The sequence below is a fragment of the Tenrec ecaudatus genome, chromosome 17, assembly GCF_050624435.1.
Source record: "Tenrec ecaudatus isolate mTenEca1 chromosome 17, mTenEca1.hap1, whole genome shotgun sequence".
In the NCBI taxonomy this organism is placed as follows: Eukaryota; Metazoa; Chordata; class Mammalia; order Afrosoricida; family Tenrecidae; genus Tenrec; species Tenrec ecaudatus.
Genome location: NC_134546.1, coordinates 38,066,564 through 38,087,817, shown reverse-complemented (window position 1 = coordinate 38,087,817; position 21,254 = coordinate 38,066,564). Strand labels below are relative to the sequence as shown.

Genomic DNA, 21,254 nt, shown 5'->3' with positions numbered 1-21,254 from the left:
CGAGGTTTGCCTGCAGTCCTGCCTTTGGCTCTAGCCATTCCTGGGTAACCCAGCCCTCTGGGGATTCCACTCACTAGGCTCCCTTGAAGGAGCTCCATTGGCGGAGGTACTACTACTACCAGGTTGGCAACTCAAATGCACCCATTTTTTCTGAATGAGAAAGAGAAGGTTTTCTGCTTCTCTAAATATTACAGCCTCAGAAACCCACAGGAATAACTCCACTCTGTCCTAGAGGGTCACTATTTGCAGCAGAATCGGCTCAGTGGTAGTGAGTTTGGAATCCCTGGACAACAAGTTTTCCTCTTCAACTTCCCCTAAAACATAAATAAATTAAAATGAAAACACACTGCCATCAGCCCCATGAAGGGTTTTCAAGGCTACACATCTAGCTGGCAGCAGACAGCCTCAGCGGTCTCCCTCCGAGCAGATGGTGTGTTTGAACTGCCAACCTCACAGCCAGCAGTCCAGTGCTTACCCAACAGCGCCACCCAGGCTTTGTTCCAACCTTGTCCCGGGCTGTATGGGTCCCTGGTTATTTAACTCTCCCTCGGGGTTTATCTTTATTCCCCAAGGAAATGTAGAGCTGCAAAAATGGGTCTGAATCCCAGCTGTGGCCTTCGGCAAATTATAGAGCCTCAGTTTCCTGGTTTCTGAAATGTGGGATCAGCAGACTTCCTCTGAATCCCAGGCAATTATCACCTCTTCTGATACCACCTACCTTGTTGCAGATGAACTTGTTGCAGATGAACTGCTCTGACATTCCGGAACACCAAGCACAGCGCTGGCATGTAGGAGGCAGACCAAAAAGTCTGCTTCCTTCCCAGCTACACTGACGTGAGAGACGAAGACAAGAGTAAAGATGACCAGTACTTTATGAGATGACGGATGAATACAGTTTGAGTCTCCCCAGAGGGCAAGACTGTTGCCTTAGGGTAGGCTCTTAGATACACTTAGATCTGAGTAAGCACCCTTGGGTGCACACAAAAAATCAACGCTCAGCTGCTACCCAAAAAGTTGGTAGTTCACACTCACCCAGCGGCGCCGCAGCAGAAAAACCTGTCCATTTGCTCCAAGATTCCAACCAAGAAAACCTTTCCAGGCAGTTCCCACGGGGTCACTCGGAGTTGAAAACTGACTCAGCAGCAGCACCACGCACAGCAACATGGGCGAAGAGGGCTACTGTGTTGAGTGAGCAGGAATGATTGGCATTTGGTGGGCAGGCACATACCTAGGACTCCATCCATTAAGGGCCCGAGATGTCTATCTCAGAGCTGAACTTTATGGTCGCTGTGACCGGGTGCCTCCTGGTGTGTGTCTCAGGAGCACAAGATGCTCACTCACCCAGAGGGTCCCCACTGTTTCTCTCCAAACCATCCTTGGTGGAGGAGCCAGTTGGAGTGGATCTCAGATCCCCAGGAGGAATGCCAGCCCCTCCAGGTCGAAAGAATGATAAGTAGACTCCAATTTCCCTCAGCTCCGCAGAGGGGTGGAAACATTGAGCCTCACAGCAGCAAAAGCTTGTCCACATCACCTAGAGCATCTCTCCCCGCCTCTCTCCCTCCTCTTTCCCTCCCCTCCCTCTCTCTCTTTCCCGCCCCGCCCCCTCTCTCTGTCTGGCAGACAGCCCACAGCTCCATCGGAGAGAGACAGGAAGCCACTGAGGAATGCTGATAATGTATGAATTCAGATTCCACTGCTTTGAACTGTCTTCCTGGGAAGGGTCTCCAGCAAACAAGCCCTGCGTGGCCTCGGAGCTGGCAGTTTGTGGCAGGTGGGATATCACGATTTTGTTGGGTGTGAATTGCAAGGGAGAGGAAACATCTCTTCCAAGCCATACCACATGCTATGTGTCTATAGATGCTGCATACACGGTACATGCCAGGCATATATGTTTTGTATGTACCACATCCTGAGTCATTGGCTTGGCTGAGACCCTGTGTCCTGTCTTTCCCATATTCCCACCCTAATTCCTCACCACCCACTCAGAGCACATCTCTGAGTGACCAGCCCACCACTGCTCCCCGGAGAGTGGGAGTGGGCCAAAGGAAAGGAAGACAGGAAGATGCCCACACGAGATACCCAGGGGAACATGGGCTCACAGAGTGCCAGCTCTGGAAGGTCCTAAGGATGCTCCCCTGATGCAAAAAAAAATAATAATAAATGAATGAAATGGGGAGAATGTGAAACATCAAATTGTCCTCTGAAAATAGAACTGTAAGAGTAACACAAAATGAACCAGTTCAGAGATAGGCAAAGTCGATCACTTAGACTAGCTCTCAATCATATAAAACACATTAATATCATCTCAAAATGGTCTGGGGTTTGCAGCGAGATGACCAGCCAAGGAAGACGATGCCAACACCTTTCACAGTACCAGGTCAGCACTGCCCACGAGTGAGGACAGAGGCCTCCACGGGCTCTCTCAACCCTTAGCTAATAAACCAGTGTTCTAGCCTTCGGACTGTATAGTCTCAAGGGATACTCTACACATTAATGTACCTGAGCAACACCAAAGATCAGCTTCCTAAAAACCCACCCCATGGAGGAAAGTAAAAGGAAATAGAGGAAAGAACCAGGAGGCCTAGACTGTTATAGAGGTCTAAATACAGGTATATATATAAAACAGGAATAGAGCTATGTACATATATTTATTTATAAAGTATTACATAGCAGATGGACATTGGGCCTCCACTCAAGTACTCCCTCAATGCAAGAACAATTTGTTCTACTAACACGGCACTGAGATGTTCACCTTCCCTCACAAGATCACTGAAGGCAAATGGATGCCTACGCAAATGTGGTGAAGAAAGCTGATGGTGCCCGGCTATCAAAAGATATAATGTCTAGGGTCTTAAAGGTTTGAAGATAAGCAAGCAAGCAACCATCTAGCTGAGAAGCAACAAACCCCACATAGAAGAATCACACCAGCCTGTGTGATCATGAGGTGTCAATGAGATCAGTCATCAGGCATCAAAGACCCAAAACAAAAAGCGCATCAATGAGAATGAGGAGGAGAGCAGAGTGGAGGCCCAAAGCCCATCAGTAGTCAATTGGACACCCCTGTCTGAACAGTCACAAAGAGGAAAAGAGCCAATCAGGGTGCAGTATAGCACCGATGAAACACACAACTTTCCTCTAGTTCTTTAATGCTTCCCCAGCTCCACTACCATGACCCCAATTCTATTTTGCCAATCCAACTAGACCGGAACATGTATACTGATACAGATAAGAGCTCGAAACACAGAGAATCCAGGACAGGTAAACCCCTCGGGACTAATAAGGGGAGCAGTGATACTAAGAGGGTAAGAGTAGGGGGCATTAAGGGGGAACCGATCACAATGATCAATGTATGGTTCCTATCCCAGGGGATGGACAGCAGAAGAGTGGGTGAAATGAGACAGCAGTCAGTGTAAAACATGAAAAAAATAAATAATCAAAGGGGCATGGGGGAGGGAGGAAGAGTGGGGGAGAGAGGGTAGGGCATGAGAAACTGATGCCAGGGGCTCAAGTAGAAAGAAAATGTTTTGAAAAAGAGAATGACAACAAATGTAAAGATGTGTTTGACAAAATGGATATATGTTTGGATTGTTTAAGAGCTTAGGAGGCCCCCCCAAAAAAAACCACAAAAATAAAAATAGCCCCATTGTCAATTCCAGCTCACGACAATCCTGCAGGTCAGAGTAGAACTCTACCCCTGTGGCTGAGTAAATCTGTATGTGAACAGAAAGCCTCATCCTTCTACTAAGGAGTGGCTGGTGGTTTCAAACCACTGACCTTGCAATGAGAGACCCAAGGTGTAACTCATTAGGCCACCAGACCTGTAGCCCACATTTGCATAGCAAATATTCTGATAGGTACAGAACTGAAGATAGGCACGGCTCTACTTTTAAGTGTCTCTCAAATTCATTAACCAGAGAGCCTTTCTTTATGCAACAACCATTAACAGTCTCTGATCCTCCACAGCCTGCCTCTTGAGTGCCAACACAAGAATCCAATCAACACAGCACGTACAGACTGGGGAGAGGTCCCCGTTGGACTCTATGTATCAATTGCCAGCATGTGGCTACCCTGGGCTCGGGAGATGAGCTTCGTCTGCAGAAAGCCCTCTACAGGGGATGCTATGTGCTAGCCCAACCATTCTCAACCGAAGGTCCCCTTTGCCTCACAGGATGAATGAATGCCGAGGCATCGTTGTTGGTTTCTCCCTTTGCTCTCCATGTGACATTTTGGTCACAACTGAGGGAAGATAGCAACTAGTGGGTGGAGGCCAAGGACGTTGATAAACATCCTAGAATGAACAAGGCAGTATCCCCAAAGAAGGAGTTATAGGACCCCAAACACTAATAGGGGCAAAGGTTAACAAGTCTATAAACCTATGCTCTTTAGCTGCAAAACTGAGAAACAGGCCCTGAGGCATGGCAAATGGACCAAATCAATAAATGCCACGCTGAAAAGAGTCTTCCCAACCGGTCATCAGCGCTCTTGGGGAGGTGGGGGGCATGGAGCTATCTGCTCCAATAGAGGAAAGCATACTTCCCTTGACTATTTCTCAAGAGCAAGGCTTGCCACTCCGAGTAGCCTGTGACACAGGAGCATGCTTTCCACTGGTCTCCAGTCACTCCATAGAGAGTCACAAGCAGGAAGGCCATTCATGCAGGGGGATTTGCACTTGCCCAAAGCCTCAGGACCAGCCATGTGAGCAGCCAGGCCAGTGGAGGCCGCCTCCCCCAGGGCCCCCCCCAGGCCAAGAGTGGGAACACACACCATCCTCTTCTTGAAGTCAAGGCAGACTCGAGAACGCAGATGGAAGGGACACCCCCATGCACCGTGAGCTGTGCTTGAGCAAGAGTCGGCTATCTTCAGGGTTCCGTTCGCAAGCAAAGCTCTCCAAACCATGAGTGCTTCCATGATGTGGCGCCTGTGATGTGTGGATAGATCGACCCAAAGGACAAAGTAGAATGAGGATGGGTGATCAAGAGGGAGGGGACCATGCATTAGTGTTTAAGTTCTACCACTTAGCTCACAGGGGAGCTCTCCCTCCCCAATTCACAGGGCCCTTCTTATCCTCATTGCTGTGGGTGTGCAGTGTCTCTGCATGCATTCTGGCTCAGCGTGACCACACAGGACAGATTCGACCTGACCCATAGGATTCTCTGCTGTTATCTTTCCTAGAGCAGTTCACCAGGACTTTCTCCCAAGAGCCACTGGTTGCATTCGAACCACCGACCTTTCCGTCAGCGGCTGAGTGTATATAACCAGAGCCCAGAAGCTGGGGAAGCTGCTCTCTTGCAGGGCTGACAGGAGATTAAGCTCCTCCTCCTGGAAACCGATGCCCCGCCCAGACATAGGTCCAGCCCACTCTGGGACTCAGCGCAGGTTGGGGCATCAGGTTATCTGCACCAGCCTCTGCCTTTCTAAGATCTAGAAAGGACCCTTCCTCAGGACTCTTGCTCTGGGGGTGAATAAGGGACCAAGTAAAAAGGGAAGGGAGAGGACACTGAAGTCCCCAAGGAGGGGGGGTGTCTCTAAGGTCCTGGGAGGGGGTTGGGTACAGAAGGGGCAGCGCGTATGAAACCATAAGCAGGCTTTGCAGATGTAACACTTGTGGTCAGCCAACCCTGCTGGACCAGCCCCACACCCTGAGACCCCGTGACACCCCAAAAAGAGGAGACAGAAAAAACAGCGACATCACCCAACACAGGTGGCGGTGTGTGGTGATGGAAGTAAAGGGAAGGCAGGAAAAACATTGAGCAAACAACAAAAAGCGGCCTCAGCCACGGGGAGAAAAGGGCAAACCTTCCTCAACTCCACGACTCCCCGTGTGCCTGGGGGAGCCCCTCACCCAGCGCAGGGCTCAAGGCCCCACAGTGCAGGCGGGCATCCACACACAGGCTCCTGAGCCCCACAAACCCCAGTTCAAGTCCTGGGTCCACCACTGAAGCTGAGGGGCCTTTGGGCAAGGCTGGTTTGCATGCGGAAGCTCAGTTTTCTGCTCTGCGAGACAGTATCAACAAAGCCCTCCTCCTGGGACCGTGAGGCCTGGCAGCCTCCATGAAGCACAGGCTCTCCGAATCCACCCCTGCACGCTCCTCCCCTCATCCGTCTTCACTCCCTCGCCATCAAGATTTTATTGCTGTATGGGATTTGACTTCTCAGAACCCGGCTCATCTGTTTCTATGGAGACAGTAGAGTGACACTCAATGGAAAATCCAGAAGCAGCCAAGTCTTGGGAGACCAGGGCTCCATTGCTCTTCAGACATCCCCAGCAATGACGGACAAGGCAGAAAGGGAAGGGTCTGCCCCACAGGGAGAGGGGAAAAACTGATCAGAGAAAAAAATTCAGCCATGCCTTTGAGAACCCCAAGTTCCCTGAGTCTCCAAAAAGAAATCCACCAAAATCAAACTGACTGCCATCGGGTTGATGCCGACTCATAGTGACCCTATAGGACAGGGTAGAACTGCCCCTTATGGGTGTCCGAAACTGGAACTCTTGACAGGCCTAGAAAGTCCTGTCTTGTTCCCAAGACTACAAAGGCCAGTGATATAATTGAGAAGTTGCTAGCACCTTCTTCTGGGGTCTGTGGTCACGATAGTTACATAATTGCCTGTCCACTTGATACGTAAAAACGTAGAAGTGGAGTCTGCCTGTCAATCAGGCTGTGGCCTGGTGGTGATTGCTTGTGGGTGGGGACTTCTCAGAAGGAGGATCCTGGGAGTTCCCCTCTGCTCTAAGCTCCATTCCAGTGAACCATGCTGGGACCTGTCCAAGCCCTTTGATGTGGCCCCTGCCATGGGAGCCACACAACGCTGCACCCACCGGCTTGTGATCTTCCTGCATTCGGCATCATTGCTTGTGGCTGCGTGAGCCTGAAGAGGGACTTATGGACACTTCACCCATGTCACTACCAGGAGATCTTTTTCCAGGGAGCACTGCATGCTGCTAGGGGCTCAGAATCAGAGACAAGGACCTTTCTCCCACTAGCAGCTTAAACCTAACACTGGCACTTGTACCCACGGGGCAGTCCAGCCAGGGCAGGATGAATGGCAGACCAAGAGCAGCTGATGGCAAGCCCTCCTCTGCCCGCCCACAGCACCCGCACAGTGCCAGGCACACAGTCCGCACGCAAGAAACACTTGTGAGGAAGGGAATGAGTTAACCTTTCAATTTGCCGCTTCGAGTCCCTGGCCTGCAGCAAAGCTCCACGAGGTCCCCATCTATCTCCGTTGCTGCCAGGAAATCCTTCCAGCCCATCTCAGGGCAATGGCCAAGCTGGGGTGAGGGAAGAGACTGCAGACATGAGAAACCCTGAGGCAAAGGGGTGAGACGCCTTGCGATTGTCCACTCGGCCCCAAGCACTTGGACCATGGGCGAGCCTGCGGCTGGCCTACTCAGCACAAGAGCCAGCACCTCCACTCGACCTGAGTTAGAGCTCAGGAGATTCCAAGGCAAGCTCAGCAGCTCGAACCTGTCCTCCTGAGATCAGGAAAGCCATTCCATAAGGCGAACCGCCGGCCCTCCTCCACTCCTCCCTGCCCGGCTCCCTACACATAGAGGGTGCCACCTCTTTAAGCAAGATCATCAGTGCTGAGCCAAGAAAATGCTTCACTACACCAGAGCGAAACTGAGGCCGAGAGGCAGAGCGAGCAGGCAGGCATGGTTGTTTTTCATGGGGTCCAGTGTGTTTTCATTAAAAAAGAGCCATTCATTAATCTGAGCCAGTGCCTGTCCTTTTCCTGAGTTTTGATGTCTGAGGCACGCCATGTTCCTTCCTGCCCCAGGGCCTTTACACAGGTTGTTTTCTGCCCCGCCCCCCCCTTCAAGGCCCAGCTCATCCTCACCCTCTGTATCTGTTGCCAAGGCTTCACGGCCCTGCCACAGAGAGGCCTTCCCTGATCAAGCCTCCAGTAAGGGGGTCCTCTCTCACCTGGACCTTCTCCCCTTGCTTGTCTTCAACGTACACGCTCACAGACTGTGTTCTGGTGCTGTGTCACTCTCTCCACGGAGCCTCTAAGTCAATTACAGCAGGGGACGTGACTATCTTGTTTGCCAGCCACCACCAGGCACTGTGTTTAGAGGATATTGGTTCCCACTAAATGCTCATTCAATTACTGAGCCAAAGTGTTCCGCTTGTTCGTGAAATAATTATGATAGATTTTTCTACCTTGTGATTTTACTTCCCTGTGAGTCCTACTTGGTAAAGCAGGGGACATCTTACAGTTCCAAGAAGCAGAAAAGCTTACAAACCAAGGCTTGATAAAAACTTTGTGTGTGTGTGTGCAAAGGAAGGTCATTATGGGGGTCCCTCCACGGAATCAAGAGCAGCCAAAAAAGGAGCCTGATGGTGTCCTGGTGATGGTTTGGCTGCTTTAACTGGAACAGTCAGTGGTTCAAAACCACCAGGCGCTCAAAGGGAGGAAGACGAGGCTTTCCACTCCTGTCAGCATATCCAGTCTCAGAAATCCACAGGGGCAGTTCTACCCTGCCCTATAGGGGTCGGTATGAATCTGAATTGACTCATGGTAGTGAGGGTTGTTTGTTTGCTTGTTTGTTTGTCTCCATGGAAACCACAGAGCAGCTTCTGAAACAGCAGCCTATAAACGTAACAAAAGACCTGGGAATGCAGAACTGTTTCCAGAGAAGCTCTCTTTTTCAGGCGGTTTGGCTTTGTGTCTCACGCCGTCTGTAGATACTACTACCCTGCGCTGGGGTCTTTTTCTGTCTTCCTCCTTCCCTGTCTGCCAATGTCTTTGTTTCACTGAACCAGCTTTTTAGTTTTTCTTTTTTAATTAAAAGATCATTTTGTTGGGGGCCTCTTACAACAATCTATGCATCCATTGTATCAAGCATATTTGTACATATGTTGCCACCATTATTTTCTAAACATTTACTTTCTGTTGAGTCCTTGGTATCAGCTCCTCTCCCCCACCCCCAACCTCTGACCCCTTGATAAATTATAAATTATTATTATTTTCATATCTTACACCGACTGCTGTCTCCTTTCCCCCACAGTTTCTGTTGTGGTTATGTGAGGGTGTGATTATGTGTCCATCATTGCAATCAGTTCCCCCTTCCTCCCCACCATCCCCCTACCCTCCGGGTGTCGCTCCTCCCATCCCTGTTCCTGGATTCCATGTGTCATGAGCTCTTATCTCTTATCTGTACCTGTGCACATGCTCCAGTCTAGCCCGAAGTGAAAGGCAGGGACTGCAATGAGTAATTCCCTGGTGGCTGGTTGGGTCAGGGCTTCCTGTGCCAAGGTTTTCTTAAGCAAGGCCTCACCTGTGTGCATGCGCTGCCTCGAGGTGGGCAGAAATGCAGGAGGGCGCAGACCCTGTGGCGTCACTGATCAGAATGGGTCTTTATAGTGACCCATTATCCCCAGGCAGCTACCTAGGGCACAGGCGACCACGCTGTATTGGCCACCCTAGGGCGGATGGGCTGGTTGTCTCTGTGACTCCTGCCATGTGGCAAGGTGCTCAGCAGGCCAGTCCTCAGGAGGATGTGCAGAGACTATGTGTGCCCAGAGCTCAGGTCCACAGCACCACTTCATCAGTGCAAGGTCATGGAGTTGTAGCCCACTGCCTACCATTTACAGACGGGGAAACTGAAGCCACAAGAGACCAGCCAGCTTTCTGACGACAGGGGGCCCATGGGCACCAGGCTCGGACGGGGATGCAAACGTGAAGGGGGCATGTGCTGCAGGTGTGAGAGGTGGTGTGGTTGTTGTGCTGGTTGCTCCAGCCATCAGAAAGCTCTGAGCATTTTCCAAGTGCCCAAGGTAGGCTCAGACTCCAGGAGGCAGGAGTGTGGGGTGAATACCGGGGTGGATGGCACGTGGCCATGGCCCACCATGAAAAGGAAGTTCACTGCAGGAGGTAACCGCTAAAGGAACCAGTGTCACACAGGCAATATTTCAGCCAAGCAGATGGGAGGCCGGAGGAGGGCAGCTGACACTGTCTACAGATGCGAGGAAGAGATGTCATCTGAGCTAGAACTTGACAGAGGACGTTGCCAGCTGGAGAAGAAGCAAATGGCCGTTTCGGCACAGGGGGCAGCTGGAAGGATATGGTAGAACCTCAAACCCCTGGTAGAAACAGTCAGGCTCACTTCACCAAACCCCTTGTAGGCCCCACCAAGGAGGGGAGACTTCCCAAGCCATGGTAACCCCCCCACCCCCCCATTGGGACATTATATGCGGGGTGGGGTCAGATTTGAGTGTTGAGAGGATGGGACAAGCAGTAAGTGGGTGGGAGGCTAATTTCAGCACCTGAAAGTACCACGAGCAGTGAGAAGTGTGTAATCGTGCAAGCAAGGGATCCAAGCCCGCTGCCATCAAGTCGATTCCAACTCATGGCTGTTCTATAGGCGCTGCCCAAGGAGAGCAGAAGAAACCCAAATTCCTTACCTCACCAACTGCTTAGCAAAACACTGGCACTTGCTTTTTTCCTCTATGAGGCTATTGTAAAGTTATTAATAATAGGGCAAACTCAAATAATACCCAGCATGTATTGAGCACTCAGGGTCAGAAAGGCTCAACATACATGAGCATTTCTTCCATCAGTACAGATTCTTGTCCATGCTCTCAGGCCAGTCTGACCCCCAGACCCCACACCCCAGCCACTTCAGCCAGTCTAGCCTCTGCCCTGCTTGGGTCCATGTGACAAAGCTCATTAGTACCACCAGTAAACAGCAGTGAAACCAGCAAGCTTTATGCCCAAAGACGCTCAGTGTTTCCCTCCATGGGTTGGCATGCCCATGGCACTTTCTCCTCTCCATCTCCTAGCAACCCTACCTCTGCGGCTGCCATTTCTCCACCACTGCTTCTCACGGCCTCCACATTACAGCTTTCTGCTTCCTGAGTCTAGGAGGTTCTCAGCACGATGTCTCGGGACATTCTTCCTCTTCCTTCGTGGTGACAAAGGCTGTCCTTTGTACCTCTGGGATGGTTCCTTTTAAGCCTAGCAGGATGGCGCAACCCACAAATCCCTTCGTCAGTGCTCCAATGCCTTATTTGCATGCCCCTCCCCAACAAGGGTGCCACGCACTTTAATCGCACTATTAGCAAGTTGTCCAATCCCTGTGGTGGACCACAAGCAACATATTTGCATTGTCCCACCTAGTCATTTGGTCGGAGTTACAAAACCAAACTGGAAAGGCCGTAGGAAAATGTTCTATGCCACCACAAACCACTGAACCACCATGGAGTTTAAATGACAACTGACTAACGGAGCGATTTGGGGCAAGTTTCCTATTAGGTCTGGGCCTCACTTTTCTCACCTCTCACATGAGGATACTGACTATGCCAGTTATTATAAAGATTAATCGCTCTGAGAACAGAGCCCAGCACATAGGCAGTATTATAAATGTGCTCACAAGACCTCCCTACCATGAGATCAGATTATTGGACGCAGGCGCTGATGATGAGATGTTTCTCTTTCTTGAAAAGAATCCAGAGTTTAAAAAAAATCAAGTCACTGATTGGGGATTAGGAGGAGAATAAAAGTGCTATTCTGCATTGCTTACTCTAAGGCAGAGGCCACCGTCCAGCAACGTAGGCTGGCACTGTGGCCCAGGAATGGGAGAAACTTCCAGGGCGCATTCTGTCCTGAAGCTCTCAACATTCACACTGCATAGTACTCAAGATCATGGAGCCCCCACCTTCCTCCTGGACTGGGCAAGGGCTCATGTTGAAGGCCAAGAAGCACGTACTACAAGGTCATATCACTGGCTGGCGTAGAGACTGGAGCAGAAGCCAGGATCTGTTGGATCTGGGGCATCTTCCACCACATTAAGCTGCTGGCCTCCACCCAGGAAGGCTACAAGCCCAGCAGCCAGTCCTTGGCTGGCTGGAGAGCTGCCACCCTGGCCTGTCGGGACCCAGGGGGTAGACTGGCCCCAGTCCAGGCTGCTTCTGGTCCTCACCTGCAAGTAAGCTCTGGTGGCTCCTAGAGGTCACCTTTTGGAAGTGGGGCCTGGGGGGGGTCCTCTTGTCCTACACCTTCACACCCAGAAGGGGTTCCAAGCCCAGGCACTAGTCCAGAAGAAATGACTTTGTTCCCAAATGAAAGAAGAAAGACCAACTCAATTTCCCATTGACCTGTGAAAGGCAAACAGATTTATGTCGCTCATCACTTATTTGGTTGGGATCTTGGGCAAATTGCTTCCTGGCCCTGTGCCCGGTTTCCTCCCTGCAGGAATTCAGAATGGGAAGGCACTTTGCTCCCAAGAACACCATTCAAATGAAGGTGAGCCTCACTGGTGCTGAGCAATCTCCCACCTGGGGACAATCCACAGCACTCAGACGCTGGCGCCCGGAGGACAAGGGCTGCCATGTTCCTCCGGCAGGAATGTACTCCATGGTGGCAGGGCCAGCCTGCCGGCCTGTCCTCCGGCCCACACAAAATTCTACCTCAGGGTGAGGAGACAATCTACCACTGCGCTGAAAAGTCAGAGACAGTGACAACAGGGACATGCGCAAACTATGAATTCATCTCAAGCGGAAGCCAGAGCCGAGCCCCTTGTGGTTTCCAGTCTCAGTTCTACAGAAGGGGAGCCCCCAGACCCCGCTCACCTCCTGGAACCACAGAATGAGGTCCCAAGCGAGGCAAGAGAGATGCAGGGAGGAGATGGAAAGATGAAGTGAGAGACTGGCAGGGCGGCTTGTGTAGCCTCGTTTTCTCATCAGCATTATGACTGTGCGTTTCCCTCTGGTGAAAGAAAAAGGAAACAATGTTTCCACTGAGTGCCGAGAGCCGTCCTGATGATATTTCACTCCTGAGCTCCCTTCTCCTGCCAGCGATGCCGGCAGCTGTTAGGAGCGTTCACTCTGCAAGGTCTGAGGCCCTTTTACTGCGTGTCCACTCAGAATGCTGGTCCCCTCTGCACTTGCTCTCCAAGCCATCTAGCCCACTATGCTGGTTCCCTCTGCACTTGCTCTCCAAGCCATCTAGCCCACTCCATCCCCCCAAGCTTTCACCCAGACATGGTCCTGCTCAGGTGAAAGCCCAGGTAGAAATAGTTTCTAGGTCTCCTGCAATGGGAGCACTCAGGGACAACCTACAGAGGGCCCGAGAGGCCCTGGATCCGCTAGGACGACCTGGGGGACGGGATGAAGGGAGGCGAGGCGGCCAGACACAGACCTCCAGGGAAGACATCAGACATCTAACGACGGCGAAAAAGCCCGCTGGGGACTCTGGCTCAGATCTGGCTTCAAAAAGCCCCCGGGTCCCACCAGCCACCGTGCCAGGCAATGCCATGATCTCGGCGCCGAGGCAAGACAGCAGGATTTGATCTGAAAATAAGCATCATCTGGACATGCCACGGGTTAGAGGAACGCTGCCTGGTGAAGCCAGCTATGCCACCCTCGTGTGGAAGGAAGAGGCGTCGTTACATAGTCGAACGCTATCCAACCCCCAAAAGGCAAGCCAGTCCACCTCCTTGCTCCAGACACCAAAGCCTCGAGGCTACTCTGACAGTGGAAAAAAACAGGCATTCCCTATCCTTTGGCATATTTCCCTCCTTCCATGGAGCTGTCGCCTCGACGTGGGGCGAGCTGGCCTGTGTGGCAGATGGGGACGGTATGGCTGGGGTGACAGCCAGCCTCCTTCGATGGGTGCCCAGGCTCCCTCTGCACTCACACCGGGGTTTTCTGACATACCATCATCTCCAGCTAAAATTTTCCACTCCTGGAAAATTTTTGGAGCATCTGAGCCAAATGGGCCTGCACCTAGAGTCTTCAGCAGGTGATACAAAGGCTGCTGCTGCTCTCCCATGATGCAACGATGCCTTCAGAGTGCAGAAACACATCAGATCCCTGGACAGAGGATGCATTAAACACGTTGTTGAAAGACCCACTTCCAAAACGTGATGCTGAACGCGGAACAGCAATCTGATTTTGACACGTCCAAACACCGCTGATATAAGTGACTGTCCTTTGCAAACCCTGAACGTCTCAAAAGGATCCCTGAGGTAGCCATTTTTAAGTGCTGGACTGCGACCCTACAACATGCCCTCGCCAATAGCGCCCAAGGAGCAAGGCCTGGCAACCCGCTCTCATAAAGACCACAGCCGCGAAACCCCTACAGGACACTCCCACTCTGCCACATGGGACCCTGCTGCCAGAATCAACTTGACGGGCACTTACACAGCAACTCTAAGAAACAAACTCCCTGTCACCAGGTCCATGCCAACTCACAACCCCGGAGGTCACAGTCCAACTAGCCCTATGTGTTTCCGAGACCGTAAAGGTTTACAGGAGTCAAAAACCTGGCCTTTCTCCCTCAGAGCAGCCCAAGATTTAGCTCTGTTGACCTTGCGGTTAGCAGCCCGACAACATGTTACCACGACCCCGCCAGAGCTAGTGCATCCCACAGCAGCCTGCTTAAGATACTGCACCTCTGTAAGCTCGCCCAGACCTCTCGGCTACCTGATGGGGAAGAGGGACCTTCCAGCCGTGCATCTGACACATGGGCAAAATGGGAGTGATATGGGGCCAAGAGTTAGGAGCCCTGGTGGTGTCGTGGCTAGGAGTTAGGCTGCAAATCCCCATGTTCAGCAGTTCAAAACCACCAGCAGGTCCATGGGAGAAAGACTGGGCTTTCAATTCCCATAAACAGTGATCGTTTCAGAAACCCCCAGGGGTCACTGTGAGTCAGCATTGACTAGATGGGATTGTGAGATGGGAGATGGCAAAGTCAAGAGCGCACACACTCTCACCCCCAGGTCTTCCCGGGGCGCATTTTCTGCAGCTCTTTAACGACATGGAGGAGCTCTGACAGAATCGTCAAGAATGACACTCAGCGATGTAACAGAGGCATACACTCCAAAACTCAAACTCACTGTCGTCGATTCCAACTCACAGCAACCCTATAGGGAGAACTGCCCCTGTGGGTTTAGGAGACTCAAAGTTATCACAGGAGTAGAAAGCCGCATCTTTCCCCAAGGCGTAGCTGGATGTTTCCAATGGCTAGCCTGGTGATTAGCTGCTCAACACGTAACCACTGCACCTCTTGGGTTCCTTCTGAAGCCCAGTGTTCAGGGAAAGATGCTACAAAGTTATCTTGAAAACAGAGGAAGGAGATGGATGCCTACCAGGCACCATGCTAGGCGCTTCGCCTTCACAATAATTCTAGGTGACTGGTATTATGGGGGACCTATTTCAATGAGGGGTTTCAGGTATTTTCCAAGACCATCACACAGAGCTCTTGGTTTGGGGAATCAGGGTGCCACCACACCCTGAAGCCAAGGAAAATTCAAATGCCCCAAAGTCACACTTTGGACCCGAAAGGCACCTTAAATATGGAGTACTGGCCTAGTCGCTAGCCAGAGTATCAAACAAACAGCAACATGAAAGACTTCGCCATCCTCTCCTATCCCTCTCCTGCTGCCCAGTCTCTGATGACGGAGGGCTACAGTCAGAAGGCACAGTGTTCACAGAATGGAGGGAAGAATAGAAAATGCATAAGCTACAAACCAGAAAATCACACTACACATGAAGCCAGCTGTGTCATTGAAATACATCCCACACGGAAGAGGTACATGCAATCTTGTTTCCATAGTTAATCCTAGAAACAATAAAGACATTTAAGTAGAAGTAAAATGGTCATGCCACAAGCCATGAACGGCCGCTGCCTGGGCTGCTCTGGTGTTAATGAAGGAATCCTTACTTGGTGCAGTTGTGGCTCACCATGAGCTCTTGGCCCAAGGAGCTGCTCACTGAATGTTTGATTCTTAGGGAAACGGCTGGACAATCGGATGGTTGGCAGGATAGGTGGGTGGGTGGAGGGAAGGAAGGAAGAAAGGAAGGGATGGATGGAGTAATCATATCGTCAGAAAGAATGCCTCCTAACCCAGATGTCATTTGAGTTTGTATTATTCTATTTATTTGACACTCAGAGCCGTATTTGTCCTGTTAACGCTCACACTATAAAGTACGCTGTTTTCGCTTTATCTTCGGTGAGCATATGGATGAAAGAGCATGGATTTTTTGGTTGCGAGGAAACAGGTTGCAGAGCCGAAGATAGTTTTCTGAAGAATGTGCCAGAAGCCCCATTATTGTCTTTTTAAAAACAAAATAAATGGTCTAGGAAAGAATCGTTACAAGGACAAGTGGAGTTTTCTTTGTAGGACAACCGAAGAAAATCCAGCAAAGCATCAGTCCCGTGTGTGCCTTCCCATGGCAGTGCTGTGGGGATCTCAACCTTCCCAATGCTGTGACCCTTCCCTGTAGTTCCTCGTGGGGTGCTTACCCCCCGACCATAACATTATGTTCGTTGCTACTTCATCACTGTCATTTTGCTGCTGTGATGAATCGGCCGACCCCTGGGAAAGGGCCATTCGACCCCCAAAGGGGTTGAGAACCACTGTGCTAAGAGCATCTAAGGAGCTGTTTGTGTGCAGGTGAAGAGAGTAAGATTGGAGAGAAGAGCGCACGGCATTGTGGGCTCGAACTCAGGACATGACAACAGTACTCCCTGAAGCAAAAAAAAAAAAAAAATGACAAAAACCAGCACTGTCAAGAGGTCTTTGGCAGCAGATCTGCCCAATGCAATGTGTCATTTTATTTCTCAACGGCTGCTGCCCTGAGTGTGGACTGTGGGTCCAAGGAAGATGAAATCCTGGACAATTTCAACTTTTCTACATTGATCATGCTGTTGCTTACTGGTCCGGGGTGGAGGACTTTGGGTTTTGGGTTTTGTGTTTCCAATGTTACAGTGTAAGTCATACTAAAGGCTGGTTCGTTTGTTTGTTTGTTTATTTGATCTTCAAAAGTAAATGCTTCAAATCTCCTTCACGTAGAGCAAGCCAGCTTGTGTCACCTGCACATTGCAGGCGGTTAACGAGTCCACTTCTAATCCTGGTGCCGTGCTCTTCCTGAAACTGTCTGGCTTCTCAGATGACTTGATCCGCATACTGATCGACAGGTGTAGTGAAAGCGCAGAACCCTGTGTGCACACCACGCCCAGGTTTAACCCGCGTGGTAGCTCCTGGTTCTATTCAAATGATCGCCTTCTGAATGTCTTCAGTGACCACGGCCAAGCTGTCAGCACAGGGCCTAGAGCTGCCTCTGCTACCGTTAACCAGGACAAATGCATGACCTAGAAAGTGCTTCCCCACCCCGGCCGTCCCACTGCTGGTGACCATGAGAGAACACTGCTTTCTATGTATAGATCCAATCCTGACTTTTCAGAATACAGGGACCATAAAATAGTTGTCCTTTTTGTGAGAGACCCATTTCAGTCAACATGGCTCCCAGATTCATCCAAGTTAAAAGATGCTTCCTGGATGTCTCGTTACCATTATAAAGTACCCCATTGTACCTGTGCGTCACATTTGCCAATCCATTCATTCATTGATGGCCACTTGGCTTCCGTCTCTACTATTGTGAACAATGCTGCCCTGAGCTGGGTGATCAAATGTCTATTGTGTCACTGCCATTAGGTCCCGAGGGTGCACACCTACCAGTGGGGTTGCTGGGTAGATGTTTGAGATGTCATGTTTTTTTCCACAGTGGTGGCACGCCTTGAGACTGTCACCTCACCGGCAGTGTATGCGAGTTCCAATTGCCCCACAGTCGCACTGCATGTGTTGGTGTCTGGCGTTGGGGGGGGGGGGGGTTGTTTTCGCTTTCCTGTTTTAATCACCGCCATTTTGGGCAGGGGTGAGGCGCTATCTCACTATAGTTTTGATGTGCGTCTCTCTGAGGGCCCATGATCATGAGCATCTTCTGTAGGTGTTGGCTAAGTATCCTCTTTCGTGAGCATCTGTTTGTGTCTGTTGACCATTTTTTAAAACTGGATTGCTTTTCTTTTTACGGTTGAGTTGTTGAAGTTTTCTACACATTTTGGAGACCAGACCCTTGTCAGACATGCCTATAGATTCCCCCCTCCCCCCAATCTGCAGGTTCTCTTTAATTTTTTGGTAAAATATATTGATGTGCATAAGTACATATATACTCGAGTATAAGCTGACCTGAATATCAGCCGAGGTACTTAATTTTACCTCAAAACTGCATTAAAAGTGTGCTGGAAAACTTGGCTTAGACACAAATATATACAGTATTTAATTTTTAGGAGAGTCCAGTTATCTAATTTATCTCCCGCCGTGCATTTTACATTTCTACACAATATTTATATACACTGTTCATACCATGTGTCTATTTCTACACAGTATTTCTATTGTGTATTTTAAGTGTGTTTGATAGGATCTTGACTTCCCCCAGACAGCTGTCCTGGTCCCTGCCAGGATCCTAAGGGGGCATTTCCACTTCACACCTTCAACTCCGTTGGCAGGGGCAGCACTGTTCTCCCATAAGGTGCCCCTTTCTGAGGACTCCATTTCATACCTGCCACCTGCCCCATACTGTCCTGCAGCCACCCTCCCCTCCATCTCCTTCCTAAATCCTCTAGGGCCATAACTTACAAGACCAGCTTCCTTGAGATCGGCTTGACATGGTCCCCTCAGTCAAATGAAGCTGGGCCCGTGATCAGGAAAGGAGCCACACCTCCAGAGACACCTAGCCTGGGACTGACCAGTCAGCCCACCGGCCTCTCACCCCCGCAACAACTGTGGCCATGCCGCCTACAAAACGAGCAGTCCTGGTGGTGGCGTGTCACACACTGGGCTATAATCGGACAGGCCAGCAGTGTGACACCCCCAGCCACGTCACAGGAGAAAGACGGAGCTTTCTACGCCTGTAAAATGTTACAATCTCGGAAGCTCCCCGCGGGCAGTTCTACCCGGTCCTATTGGGCCACTAGCGGTCCGCATGGGCTTGGTGGCAGTGAGTTTGATTTGGATTGGTAGTAAGCTAGATATGAGGCTCCCTGGTAGTGCAGCAGTAAAGTGCTCAGTGTGAACTATACAGGCTGGAGGTGTGACGGCCACAGTGGCTCCAGGGGAGATCTGCCCCCACAGAGATGACAGCCTAGACCCCCTCCGGGAGCGTGCACCCGTGAGACGCACGGGGCTGCTACGCCTGGAGATTTAACCCGATGGAGCTAACAGCAACAAGATGAGACGTAAACGGATATGCCATTGTAACTTCTTTCGCATGCACGATCCAGTTCCGGGGCTTAAATTATAGTCACGATGCTATGTGGCCATGACTGGTACTCGTTTCCAAACGTTTGTTGGTTTTTTATAATCATCACTCCACGCAGAAACATGGGCCCCTGACACAGTGAGCCCTCATCCCGCCACCGCCAGCCCCTGGGGGCCACTAATCAACGTCTGTCTCCATGCACCTGCCTGCTGCAGAGAGTTCAGATGCAAGGGACCGTGCGTTCGCCCTTGTGAGCTCGGCTGATGTCACTCAGCACAACATCTTCACACTTGGTCCATGTCACTGCAGGTGTCAGAGGGCCACTTCTCCTTACGGCCCGGGTGTCAGTGTGTCTGGGTGTCAGTGGTCACTTGGGTTGTGTGCTATTTGGAATCAGGCTGCAATGAACAATGCCATGCTAGTAGGTGTCTGGGTCCTGCCTTTCAAGTGCCTGGGGTACCTACCTAAGAGTAGGATGGCTGGGCCATTCTATGTCTGAGTCTTGCGGGGAACGCCAAGCTCTTTTCCACGGCGGCTACACCCTCTCCCGCTCCCACCAGCCATGCACGAGGGTCCAGCATCCTCACCTACGCTCACTCGGTTTCTTGGATCACAGCCATCCTAGCGGCGATGACTCTGAATTGCAGTCCCCTAACTGCTGCATCTTTTAACTCATGATTAACTCATTCACCTTCTCACTCAGCCAACCTTTATTGACTCCTGAGAGTGTCACTAGAACTATTTAAAGCGCTGGCGTTGACAGAGGGGGGAAAATACAATAAAAGCAGGTCCCTCTGCTCGTGAACTCTGGAGAGACAGATACTAGGAAGCAAATACTAGAAAGGCGGTGCGGTAAAGGCCACAACAGACGCGCAAAGGGCTTCCGGGGCAAGAGGGGGAGGGAAGTGACATTGCTAGGGATTTGGGGAAGCCCCTTCTCTGACGGCCAAGTATAAATAGCCAGGCAGGGAGGAAGAAGGGTGGGACGGCAGTAAGGGGCGTGGTGGAGCCTGCACACAGAGGGGAAGAAGCATATGTGATGGGAAGAGCAAACCACATGACTTGCCCGAGGTACGGGGCACCCAATAAAAATAGAACTGCAGGAAGCTTACGAAGATAAACCGGGGGCCAGTTATTCAAGGAGCTGGTAATTAGCTGACAAGTCATAATGGGCTGCCCCTCCTCTGACCGCACATACGTTTTAACACGTGGTGCACTAAGGCGCCCTGGTGGCATCATCGTGACGCGCCGGGCTTCTGATGACTCAATGCCAAGGAGAAGGATGAACTAAACAGACTTGATGGCCCACTGGCTAAGCACTGGACTGCTAGTCGAAAGGTGAGCAGTTCAAACCCATCGGCTGCTCAGTAGGAGAAAGACGAGGCATCTGCATCTATCAAGATGGACAGCCTGAGAAGCCCTATGGGGCAGTCCTACTCTGTCCTGTAGGGTCGCTGTGGGTCAGAGATGGCCTTGACAGCCACAGGAAGAGTGGGGTTTTAAGGTCACGGATGCCAATGATCTCGAAAAAGGGGGTGGGGGGATGTAACCACCTGTACTCGATCACGGCCACTGTGCCCACCTCCACACACAGCCAGATTGGAGAAACCCAGCTGCCCTGGTGTGGAGGCCGCCCTTGTGCCCTCAGGGATTTCCCAGATTCGCTGTTGTTCCAGATGGGATCCTAGGCACATGAATTTGCAGTCACGCCGAAAGACTTGGATCTGAAAAACTCCATCTCATCCTGTCGCTTCCTGCTCGCCTTGCCGGCCCCCTCCCCCTCTCTTCCCTCTTCCTTTCTCTCTTCCTCTGTAATTTTTTTTTTTCTGTCCTCACTGCTGTTTGCAGCAGCTGCTAAATTTCTTGTGTCTGGGAAGTCCATTAAGCCGCTGTTTACTTGAGTGCCACATCATTAGCAGAGATGCCGGGCAAAACCAGGCTCCTTCCCCTGCCCCCAGCCACAGAGGGTCATCTCCCAACTCACTAGGGGATCCTTCCAAATAGCTCCTGCCCTTCAACAGTGATTAAATTCATTCATTTATTTATTTTAATCAAGCCAGACCAGGCAAATCTTGCTTCAAGAAGATTCAAAATATGTTTTGGGATTTTGATTTTAAAATACTAAATCTACCCCAGTTCAGCTAGCCAGCCATCCGGGTACCGGAAAGCAAATCTAGAAAGTAGATAAGCCCACACAAAGTCGGGTTTTAA

The 21,254-nt window shown here is 50.9% G+C and overlaps 1 protein-coding gene across 2 annotated transcripts in view; it reads right to left on the bottom strand.

The window, feature by feature from the left end:
- PRKCE (protein kinase C epsilon) overlaps positions 1-21,254 on the bottom strand; it is a 564,512-nt gene that overhangs the window by 490,964 nt on the left and 52,294 nt on the right. Inside the window, exon 1 of one of the 2 annotated variants that reach the window (XM_075535340.1) lies at positions 1,033-1,354. The exons of the other annotated variant lie outside the window; for it this stretch is intronic. Within the exon in view, the coding sequence (XP_075391455.1) occupies positions 1,033-1,164 (132 nt within the window). The 5' untranslated portion in view covers positions 1,165-1,354. Of the gene's footprint in view, positions 1-1,032; positions 1,355-21,254 lie in introns of those variants that run through there. 2 annotated transcript variants of the gene reach the window in all.